The following is a 23,909-nucleotide window of genomic DNA, read 5'->3' as shown; positions in this document are numbered from 1 at the left end:
TCTGTTCATTTTGTGTTGTGCAGGAGAAAAGCCTTATGAATGCTCCAACTGCAAGAAGCGTTTCTCTCATTCCGGTTCCTACAGTTCCCACATAAGCAGTAAGAAGTGCATTGGTCTCATCTCAGTAAATGGACGACCACGACCTTCTCCTGCTACAGGGGCTGCCAAGACCCCGCAGTGCTCTTCCCCGTCCCTGCCAACCTCCTCCCCTACAGCACGAGTCCAAGTAAGAGACAAACTGGATAACAGCAAACCCCTTCAAGAGCAGCTTCCCTTGACACAGATCAAGTCTGAGCCGCTGGACTATGAGTACAAGCCTGTGGTAGTGGCCCCATCTGCTAGAGGCGTAAATGGCATGTTTCAGGGTGGGGCAGCAGCCCCTCTCCAGGGTGCCGTACAGGCTGTTGTGCTTCCAACTGTGGGACTGGTGTCCCCAATCAGCATCAATCTGGGGGACTTACAAAACGTGCTAAAGGTGGCAGTGGATGGGAATGTCATTAGGCAAGTGCTGGAAAGCACACAAGCTAAGGGGCAACAAGCAGGGACGGGGATTGTAGGAGCAGGAGGGATTGCCCAAGCTACCCAGCAAGTTATCCAAGCCATTAGTCTTCCTATCTTGGATCAGGATGGCAATGCTAAAATCTTCATCAACTATAGTCTGGACCCATCCCAAGCCCAAGCAGTCCTTCAAAGTCCAAAAAAGGAACCATTGGGGTCGAACACTGAGGTCTGCAAGGGTCAGAAGCTGCCTGAGGACCTTACAGTAAAGACAAATAGGGACAAAACCACCCTCACTGTGGATGAGAAGAGCATGTTACACAATGACATATTACTTAAGCACTGTGGTAAAGATGAACATAGGATTAACGGGAAAAATCTTGAGGAGAAGATGGACTTGGAAGGACTGTGTCCTGGTCAGCCTCCTCTGAAGAACCTTCTCTCCTTGCTCAAGGCTTACTTTGCCTTAAACAATGAACCCACTAAGGAGGAGCTGGCAAAGATATCGGAGTCTGTCAGTCTTCCAGCAGAGGTGGTGAAAAAGTGGTTTGAGAAGATGCAGCTGGGACAGATCTCCATAGACCCTTCTTCACCTCAGCATGAGGAGGAGCAAACCACTCCTGTGGATTTGGATGGTACTAAAGGTGCATCACCCAAACCAGACTTAGATGAGCAAATTAACTCAGAGAAGCAAGAGGAGAGGGAGTGCTGTAGCCCAGCGGAGGGCATTGCAGCCAGTGTGAATGGAATCGAGAGTGTCCCTGCATCCCCTTCACCACTAAACCTATCGGCTGATGGTCCTGTCCCAGCCAGGACTCTTGAGGAAGGCGAGGGACCTCTCGATCTGTCGCTACCAAAATCCGCTACTACAGCCTCTGTGGCTAGCGGTCATGCTAACACTGTTTACTCGGCTCAAGAGGAGCCGCTGAATTTGACTTGCACAAAGAAGGAACTGCTCAGTAATGCAAGCACCAATGCTGCCATATATGCCAGCCAACCAAGTGCCAATCCCATAAACATCATGACCACTCAACTGCCCACCCTAGTGGCTATCACTGACCAGGGACAGGCGCAATGTCTACGTGCACTTACCACCACTAAACAGACCATCCTGATCCCGCAGCTGACTTACAGTTATACCACTACATCCTCCAGCCCGGCAGGGACCGACACACCACAGAAGAACATTTTACATGTCAATGGCATCAAGGTGAGGACTCAAATAGACATTCTTTAGCTGGGTATGGATACTTTGTTACATTTTTTAAATACTATGATATGCTTTCTCTCATGATGTAGGAGGAAAAACAGGAGATGGGGTCAGAGGCCACCTCTATATTGGAAGAACAGACAGACTCAGACTCAGGGCCGACCAAGAAGAAGATGAAAAGGACGGAGAGTGGGCTGTATGCCTGTGACCTGTGTGACAAAATCTTCCAGAAGAGCAGCTCGTTGCTCCGCCATAAATATGAACACACAGGTGGGATTCTCATATAGAGATAGATGATAAAGAAAGCAGTTAAGCCTGAAATTATACACAGGTTTCTTCATACACGCTGAGATTTCATAAAAATATGATTTGAAGTGATATTGAAGGGGAATTTATGACAGAGTACATTGTATTGCAGTAATTTTACCTATTACACAGGGAGCAGAACTGAATTTTAGGTTCCAACCGCTGTTAAATTACACGTGCTGGAGGGTGCGGTGACTTATTTTCCCCTCATCTGCTAGCCAAATACATTACCTTCTCGCACCGAACCCAGGCTGTTGCATCAGTTCTCTGTTAGTAATTTACACTCCTCCTCCCTTTTTTGCTCTAAAACATGAAAAAGTTTGCACAGCCAAGAGCAGGTCACCTCTCGCTGTTAAGATACCTGGCCAAAAATCCAGCAGCACTCATCCAAATGACATCACAGCGTCTTAAACCACAACTTCTGCTGTCTTTTCTCTCTCTCTTTTTCATTTGAAGCCACAGTTTATAAACTTCTAGGCCTTAGTGGAACTGGCCTGTCTTGTGCACTACAGCTTGTTTTGATTCATTGTTTGGTCTTATTGTCCATGGCTACATAAAAACATGTAATGCAGTCCTTAATGCCTTAAAGATCCAGGGTTGAAAGCTGGGTGTAGAGGGGTTTTTAGTGCTTTGTGTAGAAATTACAATAATCTTTTGTGGCTGGGACCATTTATAAAGTTCAGCTGTGTGACAGTTGTGTTTTAAGCATGCATATAATTGATCAAATTATATAAATTATCAACTCCAATTTCAAACTGTGGAACATCTTTGTCAGCCAGGTTAAAAAAAAAAAGTATATTTTAAATAAGTGGATGTGACAGATTTAACTAATTAAAGATGCATTCACATAAGCATAATTAGTACTGCATACAAAATTAAAACAAAGCAGGATTCTATTGGTCCACAAAATAAATCGCATGACCAGTTTTTCTTTCAAAATTGTTAGAATTGAGAGGTCTGCAATTTGCAAATATGAGGGATATATTAAGTTTGTGAATGTAACCTAAAATAAGACATAAATGAATAAAGCTATAACCTATAAGTATGATGACGGGAAGTTCAATTCATTTGAATATAGTTAAAATGTTACATATTAATTACCTAGCATAAATTACAAAACACATGCAAAAGATGTCATCTTGAAGACAAAACTATAATGCATCTATGAAATTATCAGAGACCCTGAGGATAAAATCATTGTTTAACTGGGTCTCCAGGCTTTGCAGTTTAAGGATGCGTTCACACCTGTAGATTGTTTTGTTCTGAAACAGGGATTAATATTGTTACAATGTTATTTTTTGTTCCTCATACGATTCGCTTTTACACGGCAAAGTATTTAAACGAAACAAAACAGTTAAAACAAGTCATGTGCGAGTAAACTCTCCTCACAATGTTCAGAGTTTCAGGGTTTATTTTCAGAGTCCCACAGATTCTGCTCAGCTACCTCATTATTTAAATTTATGATGATTAGCAATAAGGCATTATAAGTGAAAAGGTGCACTTTATTTTGACACCCACAGATATTGTCACCAAATATAAATAAGAGAGGTCAGACTTTCTCATTTCAGTCAAGTTTTGCAAAAATCTATTTATTGAATCAATCAGTCTATATCAGTTGTAGGGAACCTATGACTCACGAGCCACAAGTAGCTCTTTGACCAAAATATGCGGCTCTCCAGCTGTCTTCCTTCAATATTATTTTACTGTTTAAAAAACCATAACCATCACTAAAAATCAGTTTCCTATCGAAAATACAGTTACAATCCCCTTTTAAATTGTAATTTTATACAGCAGAATCAATAAGAACTTAGTTAACAGTATAAGGACATTTCGACCAATGTTTGTTTTTGGCAATGTGGATAAACTTGAATTGTGACACCATTAAAGGGCAATCAACTTATGTTTCTATGATAACTTAAATTCAAAGAACATTCATGAGTGGTGATGGTGAAAATAAAAATAATCTAAATTGTTCTTTTTTTCATTCATAGACTTCAGATTTGTTTATTTTTGAGTTGTGCATGGACATAAATTAAGGTTTTGTTAAAACTTGTATTATTTATAGTAATATAATAATAACAATAATAAAAACATAGTATTAGTAGTAATACTATAATATTTTAGTAATTTATAGTAATACAGTAGCAAATGCATTTTTAAAGAGGCATTTTGAGATATACAGTAAAGTCAGAATTATTATACCCCTTTGTAATTTTTTTCTTTTTTAAATATTTCCCAAATGATGTGTAACAGAGCAAGGAAATTTTCACAGTATGTCTGATAATATATATTTTTTTTTTTCTGGAGAAAGTCTTATTTGTTTTATTTTAGCTAGAATAAAAGCAGTTTTAACTTAAAAAAAAAACATTAAGGTCAATATTATTAGCCCCTTTAAGTTAGTTTTTTTCCGATAGTCTACAGAACAAACCATTGTTATACAATAACTTGCCTAATTATCCTAATCTGCCTAGTTAACCTAATTAACCTTGTTAATCATCATGTCATCATGGCAAAGATAAAATCAGTTATCAGAAATGAGTTATTAAAACTATTATGTTTTAAAATGTGCTAGAAAAATCTGCTCTTCGTTAAACAGTAATTGGGGAAAGAATAAACCGGGCTAATATTTCAGGAAGGCTAATAATTCTGACTTCAACTGTACACACATCCAAACGGCTCTTTAAAAAAATGCATTTGCTAAAAAAACAGAAATGGCTTTTTGCTGAAAAAAGGTTCTCGACCCCTGGTCTATATAAAAAAGTGTGTGCTTTAAAATGACACATTATAGGGTTAGATTATAGAGAGAAATAACAGATTAAGACTGCAGTCAGATCATGAAGCAAATCAATGTTGATCTTTCTTTCAAGGTGTCAGTGGAGAAATGAACAAAACAATAGACCTAATACAAAATAATATAATCAATCATTATCATTTCGGTCAATTTTTCTAACACATAAACAGCCCACTGTAATATTTCAGCAAGCTTTCACTTTCATATTTGACATGTAATGCACATTTACCAGTAGGAATAATGGCATCCTAGCCTACTCATCATTCTCTCTTCATTTAGTTTTATGTATGGCAGCTACATAGACACAATACACTGTGATATAGCCTGGATCGTTTTGCTTTCTCACTACAATCAATCTGCTCCAAAGTTCATTTCAGTCAAGCTGGGACTACCTCATTTAGGCGATCTTGGGATTGCTGGATTCACATATGCCAAAAAAAAACACTCCAACTGGACAAATGAGACACGTTCCAAAATGTCTAGGTGTGAAACCACCATAAGATAGCTCATTTCACATGTCCTAGTCCTCAGGTAGTTCACTGGTTATATTGTAACATCACAAGTCACACCTCCTTGAAATACAGTTAAGCAAGCTGTCCTGGTCCAATAACAGACAAGATTATTTAAGTCTCATATCCTCTGGTTTTAAGTCATCTGTTTAGCAAGTGGCAGCACCATGGATTAAAAATTGATGGTGAGCCAGTCCATGAATATGTATTTATTTCATTCATTTCTCTAGGTTTCGGGAAAAGATGTAATTGTACATTGCCCAGCATTTCTGGGTAGCTGCTGTCTGCATTCCAAGTCCCTTATAAAGCACATTTTCACCATGTTAACAGCCAACACTATGATTCCTGTCAGACAGAATGATGGTCAGTGACAGAGGCACAAATTATCAAAGTTATGATTGGTCGGAAAACCTGTCAATCCAGCAAACAGTCAATTGTACATGAGACACCAGCAGAACCCTGCAATACAAACTTTTTTTTTTTTACTGAATTTAAAATAAATAGAGCATCTGTAATTATTCAAACCCCCTTTTTGTGATTTTTTTGTGATAAAGAGTTAATTCCCAGAAATTTGCGAGCAATTTTGCGATAAATAAATCAGGTGTGCAATCTGACACAATGACAATGACACAAATCATAAAAATAAAGCTTCTTTATTTTGGTCTCTTGTCAAGACAAGATCATAAACTAGATCTAGAACGGAAGGGATTAAGTCAAAGGAAGGTTGTAGAACTATTACTTTACTCCCCGGAGCATCTGACATCATGTACCCCACTCAGGACATGCGTTAGGGCTTCCCCTACCGTAATACACCCAAAACACGGATTGCCGTAAAACTCGTCAATAGGAGGAAATCGTTTTCTCTCGTCAACAACAGGGAAAGAGTTAAACGATATCATTTATTGATTAGATGTAAATCATATTAGCCATACATGTAAAGCAAAAATAATGTCCTTTAATCTGGTCATGTCCAACGGCCCTCATCCTTGAACCAATCTCCATCTTTGTAAGCTGCTTTGTTTTTCCTCCGTTCCACTGCTCTGTTTGTTAGATGTTTGCTCCCACTTTCTTTTGCAGTCTGAAGTGCATCAAACGCACAAAACACCCAATTCGCGTCACAGGATGCCTAATACAATTTTTGCATTGACTTCACATGTAAATAACTCGCGCTTCATCCCCGTCTGCTTACTGCACAGGCTGCAAAACATTTCCTCCCACTCTTATGTAATGTAATAATTGTGTGACATGTCATTTTTTGAGAGACACTAAAATACATCACGGGCGCTGCGTAAGCAACATCTATAAGTCATGTAAAACAATAAATTGCAAACTTAAATAAATATAATGTGATTATATGGTTTGGAATTGGATGTTTTATGAGATTATTTACATTTTTTTATTTCACGTTTAATTAAGAATTTTGCAGGATCACTAAAATTTGCTACTTTTTGTGATTTTGCATTGGATTCAGCAATGGCGGAATCGTGAAAAACTAGGGGATCTGATTATTGTATTTCACTTTGTATTTCTTTTAATCAGAAAAGTACTCCAAAATAAACATTAATGAAGTGCAATTTGATCTTCTGCAGGAAAGAGGCCTCATGAATGCGGGATCTGCAGCAAGGCCTTCAAACACAAGCACCACCTAATAGAGCACCTGCGCTTGCACTCTGGAGAAAAGCCCTATCAGTGTGACAAGTGCGGGAAACGCTTCTCCCACTCTGGTTCCTACTCACAACACATGAATCATAGATATTCCTACTGTAAGAAAGAGGCTCAAGGCCAAGGGCTAGGCCAAGGAGTGGAAGAAGAGGACAATCCTGGTGAGGAGCAGCCTCAGACGGGCAGTACAGCGACCTCGCCTCCATCCCACCTGGACTCAGATGAGCGGGGGAGCAGTACAAGGGACGATGAAAGCGAGGAGGAGGACGAGATGGGCTCAGGGAGCTTAGTTGACGAGGATGAAATTCAGGTAGTCAAGATTGGAGAGGAGGGAGATGAAGACGATCAGGGAGCAGATGAAGACCAGGAGAGGATGGAGGAAGATGGTGATGAGGAAGGTGAGGGTGAGACGCTGAAAGTCGTGGTGATGCAAGATGAATGTGAAGAGGATGAAAACGAAGAGGATGAGCAAACGTCGGAGGATGCCATGGACACCAGTGACCACACGGAGGAAATGACAGAAAGAAAGACCCCAGGGGACAATAAGAACATTGGTGAACATGAAGGAAACACAGCCGCTATGAATGGAGATGTGAAATGAAGATTCCTTACGACGGTGTTTTACAAAGTTACTAATTTGAAGGAACCAACAAAAAGACGTTTTCTTTCAGCAGATGTTTCTCTCTCTTCCTGAGAACTGACTGTGTTAAGAGGAGAATGAGACGAGGAAGAGTGCGTGACGCTCTTGCGCTGCATTTAAACCCACTACTGTGTATAAACCCCCAGGTGTGCCTGAAAAATACAAAAGAGTTACTCTTTTTCCACATAAAGACAATTTTCTGTGTTTGAGTATGGTTTGTACAAATGCAAAGTTTAACACAAAAAAACAAAAACAAAAATGACGCATATATGAACTGAAAGCTATACACGTTTTGGCTAATAATGTTTTATTACTAAAACGCCTTGGGTCAATTTCTTTTATCAGTATTACTAATTTTTTGTCACTCTCGGTTTACCCTCAGAAGCTGTACAGTTGGGAGAGAGAGATTTCTATACGTTTTTATTGCCAATGAACAAAACTCAGTATTTTCTTGCATTTAAAAGAGTATCCTGTGCACTACCATATTCCCAGTTTACCTTCGGAACACCTATGTGGGCCTTGTGTTGTTTAATGTCTACCTTCCAGTATTAGTGCCCCAGACGATATTCCTTAAGCCACGCTAGCGCTCGCTAGCACACCATTTGTCCATCGTCTCATTTCCCAACGAACTGTGAGCCTTAAATGTTAAAAGATTGATGTGGTAATGGTGGGAGGGCTTTCACGAATCCCCTAAAAGAAGCCAAGACATCAAAGAAAAACCTTAGTAATCCTGGACAGCTGGTTTTAGACGGTGATCGCCATCAGCTCCTTCCCCACCCATTATCCACCCTTATGCAAAAACATGCATGTTGGAAGTGCCATTGAACAGTGCTGTGCCGTTGCTGTGACGCCGTTGCGAAGCAGCACATTCGCGTGGGGCTCATGCTGTCTTCGTTTTTTTGGTAGCAAAATTTTGGAACCCTGCACCTAAACCACTAGTCCTAAGTGAAGGACAAGACTGCCTATTTCTTTTTCTTTTTTTAATCAATCCAGTAAGGACTACACTGCATCAAGAATTCAGGAAAGAGGATCGATAAGCAAAAAGGAGAAAAAAAAATACGCTCTTTTTTCAGCCTTGAAGTATTTTCCCCTGTTTGGTGCACTTGTTTCTCTTGTAATCTTTAGCTGCACGACACTTTTTCTTCAGGTAACAAATGTAGGCAGATACGATCAACGAAGAATTCACTTTTAGTTTCTTTTGGGTCAGCCTTTTTACCTGTCAGTATTAATTTTTGTCTCGTTTGTATTGAAGTTTCTTTGTTGCTTGTTTCAGTGAACATTGTGTAAGTTTGTTTGTTTGTTTTGTTTTTCAGTAAAGGCAGTATTATCCCTCCCATCCCTCACCATTATAACTTTACATTTTTAGTTTTAGAGACCTTTTATATTTATGTGTCTTATTTTTGTATTTTCGTTATGGTTATTTATTACACAATGTAGTGTACAATACTGTAGTTTGTATTAATACAATAATATATTTTAGTATGAAGAATAATTTCGAAGATAAATGAATTCAAAGCTGGGGGCGAAACTCCAGCATTTCGAGTGTTTTAAAACTGAAAAAAGTATTATTTTCAAAGTTTCTGAATGCACCGTTTGAAGAACAGAAAAAAACACACACCCCTAAAGTATATCAGAACTGTTACCTTTTACATGTCACTTTCATGTTTCTGTCTCTTACCCCACTATACTTTGAAGCTACTGAACGTCTAACTGTATGCTATACACGCATGAGTCTTTGCTGTTGTATCGAAAGATTGTCCCTCGCCATGAAACTGTGCTGCCCTTTTTAATGAAGCCAAAACATCATCAGTGTGTTGTTTTTATTATTGTTATTATTTCCGGTTGTGCCAATTTGTAACTTTGTCTACATCGAGGCAACAGTCTTTTGTATGTCCCTGTTTTAACCTTTTTTAGTGATAGCTTTTTTGTTTGATCGTTTTTCATTTCTTTGTTTTTTTAATGAATCCCCATCTCACAATAAAATACTTCAAGAATTCAACATGTACAGCTTTTCTAGCATATTTCCTTTACAGGAGATACAAATCTTCATATTTAATTACAATGTATGATGAATTTGTTAGTGAAAAACCGAGACATTCACTTTGTATTCAATCCCTCAGCACTAACGAAAAGCATTGATTAGGATCAGGTTGCCATGCTGGGTTTTGGATGGAGAGTTTTGAATTATTAATGCAACAAAACATAAATCTATGATCTGACTAAAGTCTGAAAATGATCTTATGTGTGATGCTGTATAGAGAATAGGCTCAGCATTGAGCTGAGCTATTCTTGAGTGTCAAACTTTTAGAATTACCCTGCAGGCACACAACATCATAAGACGTTAATGTTAGGTTAGATTAATCATAATCCAACATCTGGTAGATGTCATAGTGGCAACGTCCACTCAACATCAAGGTGTAACATGATTAGACTTTGATATGTGGTTGATTTTAGGTTGTGTTGGGAAGTGACCAAAATCCAACGTCTGATAGATGTCATAGTGGTAACTTCCACACAACGTCATGGTGTAACATAATTAGACGTTGATATTTGGTTGGACATAGATGTCGGCCTGGCGATGGGTTCTAACGTCAACCCAATTTTCATTTCCAAACAAACGTCATGGGGTACAATGTCAATAAGACATCATGTTGACGTCCTGTGTCTGGTAGTTCAAAGCAGAATGTGGATTTTTAATGCAATTTTAGAAGGAAATTCTGAATATACTGTCTTTAAACATCTATCAAACTGTAGATTTGCCATGCCGACTTAAGCTGAACACTCTGAAAAACACACTTTAGGCTGGATATGTGTGCACACAGAATGAAACGAGAGCCCTGTGTCTCCTGCGGTAGCTGAAAGCTGATGGACAACAGCACAGGAACAAGCCAAGAGTGGAAGCAGAGAACAGAACATCCCCTGGGAAATTTAGCGGATAGCACAATCAAATACAAATAGCCTACATCTGTGCTCAAAACATTAGCCTTTACTTAAAAATCATGTTCATTTTAGCCTAGCACTGGATTTCACCGAGCGTAGGCTTGAGGATTAACGCCACAGTGATTTTCCCATCAATATTTTACTTGGATCGTTTCAGCACACTTGATTTTAATAAACAGTTTTATAGGTGGAACAAGCACAGTTCAAGTTGATTGTATTTATTGTAGAAAAGCTCTTCAATTCTTATTGTGAAGCAAAATGAAATGGTTTGATATTGTCAGCATTTCCACGGTTTGGATGGTAATCAGTGTTAGGAAGTTTATAAGTTATTTTATGAGGATCTTTATGTCAAATATGAAGTTCAGTTTGCCAAAAGAAATTCCAGGCCCAAGTACTAAATGCATAACTGTATTAATCAGGTAAGTGCCTCTATACTGTAGCAAAAACATAAACAAAAAATGATAAACAAAAATACATTAATGTGTCAGCACCAAAAGCCTGAGTATTGGGCATATAAAGTTTGAGTCCTAGCTCCCGACCCCATCCCCCCTCTCTCCAACTTCACTTCCTTTCTAATATATAGTACTATGCTAATTTGTAGTCCTAATTCACACCTTTGGGTTTTTTTTGCAATATTTTCTTTTAGGTTGTTTACAGAAGAAACCACTGCCCTACAAACCATTTACTGTAACTTGCCTAATTAACCAAGTTAAGCTTTTAAATTTCACTTTAAGCTGTATAGAAGTGTCTTGAAAATATCTAGTATAATATTATTTACTGTCATCATGGCAAAGATAATATACATGAGTTATTAGAAATGAGTTATTAAAACTATTATGTTCAGAAATATACAGGGAGGCTAATAATTCAGGAGGGGTAATTCTTCAACTACATGCACACATATGCTAACACTTTACTTGAAGGGGTGTTCACAAGACTGTCAACAAATCTTTAAAGTAATGACATAATACACGTCATGAAGGTGAATGAGATTTTTGCATGCTTATAACAACTGCCATTAGTTCAAATATGACAATTTAAATGCAAAGATGACAGAAGCTATGTTTTCATCCAAAGAAATGTATGCGCACACCTGGAATATCGCATATAAGACATGCGAATAAAGCGGCGTTTCCATTCGAGTAGTCAAAGAGAACAAAATCATCACTTCCTGATTAACTGACACCAAATATCAACAGTAAAAACGGAATTTACAGGCAGTATGCTGACACACGATAAATGCGTGTTGGCATTTAAAGGCATCAGACGCGGAGCAAAGGCGCTCTTGACAATTCTTGAGGTCATTAATAATATAATAACGCTAATACAGAAATTATTAGAATGACCAAACAACATTTCAGATGCATTTACAGTGTGCTCAGCCAGCTGGTTTGTCCATTTACACATTTTTATCATCACATGACCTCTTATAACAAAATCAGAGAACATTTTAATGCACATTTTGTCTTATTCTTGTCAACTTGACATTATCAAACAAAAAAAAACTTGTTATAAATCTGTCATAAACATGATTGTCATGAATTTGTCATTAAAATGTCAATAAATAATAATGACGCTCCTTTACATATATTTGACAGAATATTGACACTTTTAAATGAAACTTTTAAATGACAAATTCAGTTTGTTCCACTAAGAAAAGTTATCAGAAAAATACTTATGACACAATTGTAATGGCCCCATGACAATCATGTTTGTGACACATTTATGACAAGTTTTGTTGTTTTGATAATGTCAGGCTTTTATGACAAAAAAACAGACCCGTTGTGATGTATTTGTTTATGTCAAGTTGTCAAACAATATATATTACCTACAAAACATATATTACTTTATTATATAGTGCTTTAAGTGCAAAAAGCAATGCTGTATAATTACTTTGTCCATCCAAGCAGTCAAAGAGGCCCACCCAAGATGTACATATATTTAAAACACTTTATTGCTTATATTTAAGTGATGTTTCGTCATACATGTATAATACAGTATACTGCAAATTGAATATAATCTATATTATGCTGAAATTCTGTGGTGTGTCTGATAAACTATAGTCATGTGTAGGGCCCAACATAATATAAAGACACCTTTGAGCTTTTATGACCAATAATCAGCCATCCAGATCACCAAGCAACCACATAGAAACAGTAGAAACACTCCAAAAACACACTTAAATGTTAAAACGATTCCTTCATACCTTCATAAGGCAGCGACATTACCCTTCTTGATATCACATGCAAGTCTCATAATGGCAGACGGTGACTTTTGGCCAAACCCCTGAAACGAGACAAATGACCATTTCAAAGTTTCTTTCTTCAAACAGTGAAGTGACAAACAAGAATCATGCTTTAAAATGCTGCTCAAACGCTCAAACATCAGCAGTGTTTGTTGTGAAGGTCTCTGCGCACTCTTTTGATCTCAGCATGTTGTCGCCACACTCCTCAGCTGCTAAGACCAAACCTGACCACAAGTTTCTGATGTTTATATAAGGCTGTGCCCCTCCATTTACTCTCTAATGAGCTTCTAATCATTTGCACCTGTGCTAAAGTGCACCTGATTTTCATTTGGAGTGTTTGCTGCATGTGGAAATGGCATTTCTGTTTATTTAAATAGTACAAATGACTGCGCAGCCTTACTCAACCTTACATGACCTCACGTAAATCCTTCTATTTGATTGTGATCCAGCTGAGAATACATCAACGAGACTGGATACTAACACTATGCCACATGCGCTAACAAACATGCACACGCACATTGTTATGGACCGATACAAATAACTAATATCTATTACAGTAACATGCTGTTACAAATGTTGCTGATGATGATGTATTTGTAATACCATCCTCCTTTGGAGACTGTAAGAAAAGATATAAACATCACTGATGTAATATGAGCTAACAAACTGGAGGTTTATGCTGAGCATGAAGTTATTGAAGAGCTATACGTAATCTCTACTGTATATCAGCGTCTTTGCTTGCTTCTCAGATTGTACATTTCATCAGATTTGGCTATAAAATACAAAACAGGAAACAAGAACTTTAAAACAAGCACAGTTACCTTTTTACAATGTGTAAATGCTTGAAAATGCAGTTATTTATTTTTCATCAGCAGCAAAAAAACAAAAACAAAAACAAAACAAAACAAAAAAACATCTGAATCCATTTTGTTCACCCGAGTTAAATTATAGCATCCTTAAAACAAGCAAATCTAATCTTCTTAAAGGGTGGCAATGTCTGCTATTTTGATAAGAATAATTAAATAAATTAAAAATAACTAAATAAAGCAATCCTTGATGATTATTATTAAAGGTCAGGACAAAAACCATTAAAATATTAGCAATATTTGAAAAAAAAAATCCTTGAAACAAACAAAAGCACATTAAATCGTGGAAATGCCTGAAACAAGTAACTTAATCATAATGATTGTAATTCAGATTATTATTTCAATTTATGCAACACACATTTAAACAGATTGGGTTCAACAAAGTGCAATTTCATGCAAAACTACAAGCAAATCTATGATTAAAAGTTTTTTTCAGCTTTATTTGTACAGCGCTTTTACAATGTAGATTGTATCAAATGCTTAATTGTATTTATTTGACTGCAGTTCAAAAGTATATCTACAAAAATATGTACGCATTTAAAGTAGGCATGGGGCACTAAACAGTCTCAGGGTTTACTATGGTTTGGAAATGTAACAGTTTTTAAACCAATACAGTAATATCGTTCCTCTGGTACATATAGTAGGGCTGCACAAAATATTGTCTCAACATCAATATCGCAATGTGCCCATCCGCAATAGTCACATAGCAGTACAGTATGTGCAATGTAAAGTTTACATGTTGGGACTATGTTTGACCAACACAACAGTTCTAAACACAAGGGATTTGTGGAGTCACCTCAAAACATTAAATTATTGAGAATATTTAAACATTTTGTCCAAGGCATATTTTATTCAGAACAAATAAAGCTTCAAATGTAAGTAGGGGAGAGTGAGGATGATTGTAGCATGGGGCAGGTGCAACAAGACTTATTCCTCCATTGAGGTATGAGCTACATTGATGATATTATACTACACATTCTCAGTTAGACCCTCTTTCAATCTGAGGAAAATCATCCATGAGACCATTCCTTCAGAAAAAAACTAATTTTTTAGCGAAAAAAAAAAGTAATTTAAGTAATTTGTTTAATGTTCCGAAATTTTCTCATACTGTCTAATCTGTTTTTGTGAAAAATTATTCATTCAATGAATTTAAATAACTGTTTTCTTAGCTTTAAATAGGTATAGCTATCAAGGGTTAAAGCTATTGTATCTTAGAGTTGGGACAGCTGTTGCAACTGTCCCGAATTACAATATCCCTTGAACTGTCTGCTCTACCGAATGGTTGACCATATATTGACTGTTTTAAATAATGACTAATTTTAAAATAATGAGTAATTTAAAGAAAGACCATTTTAAATAACGATTTACACACAAAGCATTGTTTGCTTACAAAAAATTTAAATCAAACAAACAATTCTGCTGCACTACTACACTTGATTTTGGTTTTATTGTAAAAACAAACAAACAAAGAAAACAAGGAAACATGTTAAATGAGAATTTCTAATTTTTTATGGCATAATTATAAAAAATAATGATGCTTTAGTATTCAAAAATGTTTTATTTTGATTATGTTTTTAAATTAATTGGTCTTACACTTCATATTTTCAGATATTTCATAGTATATGCATTAATTTTGATACTTTTACCACAAACCAACATATCTACAATTTAGTTGAGGTTGATATTTTAGAAATTATGGGATCATGTTGAAAAAAATGCATTGAGTGTGTTAAATAGAGATATAAGCAATTAAGGGACATTAGGAAATTCAATCTAAATGTTTTTTTTTTCTTAGGGTGGCTGTTGAAGGGATATTCATATAAAAGCTTGCCATATTAACAATGCACACTTTTAAATTGATCACAGTTTCAATGTAATTTAATTTTTTTAAAGAATTCTTTGATTAATTAAATAATTTCAAAGTTCAAATTATTTTATAAAAGCTTAGTCTAGATTTTCAGTAAAAAATATGTTTGTTTATTTTCTTGGCCTGATAATTGGTTGTTGCTTGTTCTTTTAATAGTCTGTATTTATATGTGCAACTTAACACATTTATCAATTTTACCAAATTTACATTTAGTCTGTTCACCAAAAAAATAAATAAAATAAAATCCAACCTGATATTTTAGACTTATTCTTACATTTTAATGATTGTTACAACTGTCTCAATGGATTGTTGCAACATTCCCCCTGCTCGGAGTCAGTTGCAACGTTTGACTTTACCTGTTGAAGTTTAAATTCTGCAAAGAGTATCATATGTGCACATATTATAGCAATATGGGTGGGTGTCCAATAGCTGTGGGTTTATCATATAAAAATTTGAGGTATCCAAAAAAACTGTCTCTGAGAAACTGAAGGTAATGCAAAAAGTGTTGCAACTGTCCCCACTCTCTCCTATTGACTCAAATGTTTATTTATTATAATTTATTATTAATATTATTCATATATTATAACTAAGATAATTTACTTCCTTTCGATTCAAGCTACAATTTGTATTCAAGAAAACTGCAACACATATTTATTCATTCATTTTCTGTTCAGCTTTGTCCCTTTAATCAGGGGTCGCCACAGCAGAATGAACCACCAACATATTCAGCATATGTTTTGCGCAGAGGATGCCCTTCCAGCCACAACCCCACACTGGGAAACACCCATACACTCCTGCATTCACACACATACACTAAGCCAATTTAGCTTATTCAATTGACCTATAGCGCATGTCTTTGGATTGTGGGGGAAACCAGAGCGAATACAGAAAGAACATTCAAACTCCACACAGAAATCCCAACTGACCCAGCTGAGGCTCGAACCAGCGACCTTTATGTTGCGAGGCGATCGTGCTACCCACTGCGCCCTCGTGACACCCCACATGTTCATTTTAACCCACATTTTCATCTTTAGCTCATCTTTATTAGTCACTGACGAATCCACTTCGAAATGAAAAACAGCATGACGCACAGCTCGTTGCGTTAGGTGAACGTATTCTCAGGTGGAATAAAGACACAGATGATGTCGTCAGTCCTCAGCAACACAAATGACCTCTGGTGATGATGTCAAAAACATGCTCTAGCACATAATGATTTAATTAGATCCCTACAGAAAGAGCAGCGTGCAGTCAGTGCTTTTAAAGAACAAATCTGAGCTCAAAACCAAATTCAAGAGGTGATCTGTTGTCTCCCTCCCTCACACACACATATGCTTACTCCGAGCCAGATGGCTCAGGGTACAAAAATCAATTAGATCTCCACCTCAGGAGCAGAGGGAATTGATCCGGGCCGACCCCAGGTCTGAGTACAAGAGGACTGCGGCTCTCCTTCTGCCTCATCACCTCAGCTCTAATCTACTTCTCTCCGCTGCATACACACTAACTTCATTAGACCAGCGGCGGCAGGAGGAGGGAGAGGTAGAAATAGGGCACGCTGAATATCTTCGACTGCATGAATCACCAGAGCTCCTCTAAACATAACTGAATTGTGAGGCATACTTGAGAAGAGAAGAAGAAGAGAGAGCTGTAAGGAACATCAAAATAGATTTATTTTGCATTGGCAAGCCTTGCCAGCTCTCCTTTGGAGGAGAGGAGCAGAGGAGAACGTGTAGGTGGATTCTGGGAGAAGGATAATGTGCAATAAAAAGAAATAAGCTGACAGCAAGAATTAAGACTGTGCAAAAGCTAAAAACGTGAGCTTCGTTACACCCTAGTGTTCATGTTATAACATTGCATCGGGATTCATTGGTGAATGCAGTGCTTGGCTGACATAAGCTTATGGAGGTAGTTCATATAAAACTGAACATTCTGATATCATTTACTCACCCTTTACTGGTTACAAACCTGTTTGACTTTCTTTCTTCTGTTGAACAAAAAAGATACTCTGAAGAAAGCTGGAAATACTTTATATATTTTTTCCCTGCAGTGGATGTCAATGGTTGCAGGTTTTCAGCTTTTTTCAAAACATCTTCTTTAGTGTTCAACAGAATACAGAAACTCTGCATGAACAGGTTTGTGACCGAGAAAACATTGAGTGAATTAAAATTTTTGCGCAAACTGTTTAATAATGAATCGGCCATTTTGTGTTCAAGGGATGAGCATGAGCTAAATTGGAGGTTTAATTAGTCATAAGGTTTGATCATCAATCCGATTTGGTTTCATATTTTTAATTCTTATATTCTTTGGTGGAACATAAATGAGTGCATTTTTTATATATTTCACACTAAAACTATGATGAAATGGGTTCTTTTTGATTTGTGCTACAGTAGATTACACATCTTCTGAAGTCAAATGAGAGCTTTGTGTGAAGAACAGGCCCATTTAATCTCTTCTTATTGAGCGAGCAGTGATGCGTAGAATGTAGTTTCCCTTACTGAAATCAAAATAAATAGATTTTCACTTTTTATCTCATAATTTTTAATCACTTTGTATAAAACCGCAATTTAAAGGGATAGTTCACTGAAAATGTTTAATTCTGTCATCATTTACTTACCCTTTACTGCTCTCAAACCTCTTTGAGTTTCTTATTTCTGCTGAACACAAAAGAAATTTGTAAACTAACAACCATTGACTTCCACAGTATTTGTTATTCTTACTGTGGAAGGTAATGGTTACCCATTTCTAACCTTCTTAGAAATATATTCTTGCGTGTTTAACTGAAAAAAAACTCATAAAGGTTTGGAGCCACAGGGTGAGTAAATTTTAATAATTTTGGTCCATATTGACATGGCAACATTTGTCATCTGCACATCCATGATGCAAATCTCTCATTTCAACCCACCCCAGAGTTGCTTTACTGGGTTAATATCTGGTAACTGTGCATGTAATTTCAGTATAGCAAACTTACTATCATGTTCAAGAAGCCAGAATAATATTTTAGTCCTGATAGAGGTAGCATCACAAGATGGGTTCACTGTGGTCATAAATGATAGATTAATTAATTCATTCATTCATTCATTTTCTTTTCGGTTTAGTCCCTTTATTCATCAAGGGTCACCACAGTGGAATGAACCGCCAAAAGTCAGCCAAGAAAACATTGATTCAAGGTAGGTTTGACCTTGGCTTTTATGTTGACTATGCCTAAATCTGACCCTACTATCCCTGTCTTCAAGCAGATTTCAAGATTTCAGAGAAACCCTTTTCTCAGTTTTATGTTGTCCAATTTTACTGAACTTGCATGTACTGTATCCTCATTTTGCTGTTTTTAGCAGACAGGAGAGTCACCAGTGTGTTCTTCTTCTGCTGCTGTAGCTCATCTGCTTTATAGTTTGTTGAGTTCCTTGTTCAAAGATGCACTTTTGTACAGGGTTTTTTGATTTACTCTTACATTTCTATTAACTTATTTCAGTGTGTGCATTCTTCTCTGACAAACCCTAGACATGGTTGTGCATGAAAATGCCCCTAGATCAGCAGTTTCTGAAATATGCGCACTAGCCCTTTAGCCACAAACAACTAACTCATATTTAGTCACTTAAATCCACTTTAATCTACATTATGTTGCCAAGTTTGAACTTCCTTAGAATGCCTTTACAATAAAAATGTGCGTAATTGCATTAGGTTACAAATATGTGATGGCTGGCTGATTAAAAATTTGCATTAACAAGCAGTTGAACAAAAACCTAGCAGTTAGTAGTAGTCCCAAAATCAGAATTTGACATTTTGGAATTGAACTATTTATTTGGGAAAAGAAATGATAAAAAAACATGTTTCAACCTAACAAAATGAAGGACTAAAACAGTCTCTTCCATTTCAATGTCAATGCTAGTTACGACCCTAAAGGATGAAAATTCCAAAGGGAAATGCAACATGCATGAATCTCAACAACCTAATTGATGTTTAACATTACACGCCTGTATCTCTAGAGCTGCTGTGTTATCTTCTCAGCAAAACAGCACTGTAAAGTGGATGCTGCACCTCAGATCATAAATCAAGGTGTGAAGACATTGTGTGTGTGTGTATGTGTGTTTTGTTAGTGTGTGTGAGGCAAACTCGCGGGAGCAGCAGTCATAACACCGAACAAGAACACCCCTCATTTATCACCCGCTCGCTCATCAAGCCTATGATTTCATAGTCCTTAATTAAAAAGCACACAGTACTATTTATATGTGTGATCGTCACTTAGTAGCACTAATAAGGATGTTAGTTGAAGAAACACATATTATTAAGCCTTAGCAGAAGCAGGGCTTTGCTAGTAGGCACTCATGCTAATAAGCTGCTGACGGGGTCTAACACCACTCCATGGGCCCGAACAGGATTAATCAGCCTGTAAAAGAGACCCACCACACGGTTTCCTGCAAGGACACCAAGGCTAAATCAGCAGTTGGAGACAAACTAATTAACGGGTAGAGAGAGACCGAATCACTAGAGACTAGTGAAGAGGGGCACTGCTTCTAAATTACTGTCAGTCTCGTTCACAAGATGCCTGGCTTAAAGGGTTTCACTAGGCTGTCTATACTCAGGATGCGTTTAAGCTGATGTATGAAATTTTAAAGCTGTAGTGCACTTTTCTGCTCATTAAACTTTACTTTCTACACTTGTCTTCTAAGACATATCTGTCCTATTAAAAGCTGACACGCATGTGGCTCATTTTCATAAATGCCTGTCATTTGTGTCCCTCATGAACTATACATATGTAGTGTACAGTATGTGTAAAAAAGAAAACCAATGTAATTTAAGGCACAAAATACAGGATATTTATGAGTGAATGAACACATGAAAAACATTTAATTTTTACAACCAATGATTTAACAGAGGCTTATTTTTCCTTATTAAATCCTTTAGTCAATTTTACACTCACCAGCCATTTTATTGGGTATACCTTACTTGTATAAAGTTGGACCCACTTTTGCCTTTAGAACTGCCTTAATCCTTTGTGGCATAGATTCAACAAGATGCTGGAAATATTCCTTAGAGATTTTGGTCCATGTTGACATGATAGCATCACACAGTTGCTGCAGATTTGTCGACAGCACATCCATAATGCAAGGCCATTTGAGTCATTTGAGTCAACTCATTGTCATGTTTAAGAAACCAGTCTGAGATGATTTGCGCTTTATGACACGGTGCATTATCCTGCTGGAAGTAGCCATCAGAAGTTGGGTACACTGTGGTCATTGGGGATGGACATAGTCAGCAACAATACTCAGGTAGGCTGTGACATTGACACGATGCTCAATTGGAACTAATAGGCCCAAAGTGAGCCAAAACAAAATATTCCCTACACCATTACACCACCACCACCAACCTGAACCATTGATACAAGGCAGGATGGATCAATGATTTCATGTTGTGGATGCAAATTCTGACCTTTCCATGTCGCAGCAGAAACTTGGACTCATCAGACCAAGCAACATTTTTTCAATGTTCTGTGGTCCAATTTTGGTGAACCTGTGTGAATTGTAGCCTCAGTTTCCTGTTCTTAGCTGACAGGAGTGGCCCTTGGTGTGGTTTTCTGCTGCTGTAGCCCATCCGCCTCAAGGTTCAATATGTTGTGCGTTCAGAGATGCTCTTCTGCATACCTCGGTTGTAACGAGTAGTTATTTGAGTTACTGTTGCCTTTCTATCAACTCAAACCAGCCTGGCCATTCTCCTCTGACCTCTGGGATCAACAAGGCATTTGTACACACAGAACTGACGCTCACAGGATATGTTCTGTTTTTTTGGACCATTCTCTGTAAACTCTAGAGATGGATGTGCATGAAAATCCCAGTAAATCAGCAGTTTCAGAAATACTCAGAACAACCAATCTGGCACAAACAACCATACCACGTTCAAATTCACTTAAATCACCTTTCTTCCCCATAGTGATGCTCAGTTTGAACTGCAGCAGACCGTCTTGATCATGTCTACATGCCTAAATGCATTGAGTTGCTGCCATTTGATTGATTAGAAATTTGCGTTAATGAGCAGTTGAACAAATGTACCTAATAAAGTGGCCGGTGCGTGTATACTGAATCCATAGTTAATGTAGACAAATAATCAGCCCAACGTGGCCCACAGGCAGAGCTACTTTCCATGACACTTTTTAAAAGCACCATTTTTTAAATGTATCTTTTTTTCAGTGCCCATGTCGAGCACCTGTGTTCCTTAATGATATCAATAAGAGTAGCTGTCTGTCTATATACGTTGCACTCAAGGTTACACAGCCTTTCAAAGTATACTCCATTTATTATCATCCAAGTCTAATTTCTGTGACTTTTATCTAAGAATACAGAACGCAAAAGATAAAGTGTACTGTAGTCCAGGCGATTTATACTTTAATGGAAATGTACAAAGTGGTCATAATTCAGCAACACTACAAGTGCACACAATATTTGCAATCCTCCATCCAACAAATCCATTCAGACAGACAGACAGACAGACGGATCTATAATTTTAAAACATTATTAAAGGTCTATGTAAAAAATGTAGGCTATTTATTAAGTTAAGCAGCACTGTTTTAAGAACTATAGGTTTTAAATAATTTTAGTAAATATGTTTACTTACTTGAACTAACGAAGTTTGCTTTGCCGTCTTGCTTTGAGTAGGCTACATGTGATTGTCCATCCAGAAGAAAATCGATCGGAAATATACACTAAAACGCAACGAGTAGTCACATTAGTAGACCACTAACACCTTTATATATTTTTTACAGTGAATTTTGAAAAGTTAAAGGATCATTTCAAGCTATATAAACGTCTCAATGGACAATTTATGTTTAGGCTGACATTTGATACAAGAGTTTAACCAAATGACATAAACAATCCCACTTCAGTTTAAAAAGCGACGGTCCTCCTCACGTGCTCAAACTGACGGCTCACGCCCGCTAACCATACACCAAAAATTGAGCATACTCCAAACAAAATTAGGCATTTTTACAGTGTATTTGGGTTAAGACCGGTTTGTTTAGATTCTTTACACTCTTATTATATTTGAATTAAAAAAGTTACAACGTGTAGCTATACATATTACAACATATTATTATTCATAACAAAAGCTGTACCTGAGTGTGGAATCATGGGAGTTGTGGTCTTCAGTAAAAATGCTGGGTTCCACAATCAGTTTGTTTCGGGACAACATGAAGGAATTAAGTTATCTTATTAATTTGCACAAATATAAGTGGATTGAACATAAAACATTTAAGTGGTCCACCCCAAATCTGAAGAATTGTGTTGTTTCAGCTTATTTAAAAAAATGATTTTAAACAAAAAGCAAGCGCCATTTTTTGATTGGACTTGGGGGATAAAAATTGTTAGATGAGCTTTAGTATTACAAACTTGTTGTCAGTAGTTTAAAGTCCATGAAGCAAGACAGTTAAACCAATTGCTGAAGAGATATGAGCGCGACAACTTTAAACCAGCAGAACTTTTATTATTCCACAGTCGACCGATTCGCTTGTGGTTCTTCCACTTATGATCAGCAACCCAGTTCATCAGTACCATACACTTGATTTTAGGGTTGTGCGGATTTACCCAATAAGCGAGGATATCTAAAGGGCCCCCAATAAATATCTAGAACTATGAATTAAAACTAAATTATAATTATATATAACATCATTTATATCATATTTTGTATGGTTAGATTTAAACAATTACAATATAATGTAAGTAAATATTATTTCATATACAATAAAATATAATATAATAATGTAATAGGCGATGTGGTTGCGCAGTGGGTAGAACGATCGCCTCACAGCAAGAAGGTAGCTGGTTTGAGCCTCGGCTGGGTCAGTTGGCATTTCTGTGTGGAGTTTGAATGTTCTGTGACGCTCAATAATCAGGACGTGGAACCCAATTGCAAGTAAAAGTTATTTAATGAAGATCACAGACAAAAGACAGAGAAAATGGTGAGTGGCTGGAAGTACACAGTCTTTTAGCAGGAATAACAGTAGCGATCTTGGTCGGCAGCGCCGATAGAAAGTTCATGACACTCGTCAACAGAGTGAATCAAACAGTCATCATCAAAGGAACCGGAAGCATCCGAAAGTGAAACGAGGAAGCAACCGAGCCACTCACCACCAGCGAGAATCAGCGAGAGGATCCTGACAAGAGACAAAACACCGTGAGCATACAACGAACTGACAAAGTGAGACAGGAACGCTGAACATTTATAGGCACAAAAATGCGCTACACCTGTAGCGCGCTGATTAACAGCCGAGCGGTGACACGCAATAGTTCCGGTAACAAGGATCATGTGACCGCTCAGCTGATGCCACGAAAACAAACACCCACTGACAGGCACGCGAGTCCCACACAAGCACAGAGAGAGAAGCACACACA

General features: G+C 37.3%; 1 protein-coding gene and 1 long non-coding RNA gene across 3 annotated transcripts in view; one reads left to right on the top strand and one right to left on the bottom strand.

The window, feature by feature from the left end:
* The window catches only part of zeb1b (zinc finger E-box binding homeobox 1b), a 101,451-nt gene extending 91,836 nt beyond the window's left edge, over nucleotides 1-9,615 (top strand). Inside the window, exons 6-8 of one of the 2 annotated variants that reach the window (XM_021480009.3) lie at nucleotides 24-1,708; nucleotides 1,798-1,978; nucleotides 6,904-9,615. In XM_021480009.3, coding sequence (XP_021335684.1) covers nucleotides 24-1,708; nucleotides 1,798-1,978; nucleotides 6,904-7,577 — 2,540 coding nt within the window. In that variant the 3' untranslated portion in view covers nucleotides 7,578-9,615. 2 annotated transcript variants of the gene reach the window in all.
* Nucleotides 1-22,644, bottom strand: part of LOC141376810 (uncharacterized) — a 100,661-nt gene extending 78,017 nt beyond the window's left edge. The window contains exons 1-2 of the long non-coding RNA XR_012388033.1: nucleotides 22,138-22,644; nucleotides 12,763-12,842 (exon numbers count right to left, since the gene is read on the bottom strand). This is a non-coding gene — a long non-coding RNA (uncharacterized lncRNA). The remainder of the gene's footprint in view (nucleotides 1-12,762; nucleotides 12,843-22,137) is intronic.
* Between the last annotated feature and the right edge of the window lie 1,265 nt (nucleotides 22,645-23,909).

This window comes from Danio rerio, chromosome 12 (genome assembly GCF_049306965.1).
Source record: "Danio rerio strain Tuebingen ecotype United States chromosome 12, GRCz12tu, whole genome shotgun sequence".
NCBI classification, from domain to species: Eukaryota; Metazoa; Chordata; class Actinopteri; order Cypriniformes; family Danionidae; genus Danio; species Danio rerio.
Note: the sequence above shows the minus strand (reverse complement) of the source record. Positions and strands in the feature narration are given on the sequence as shown.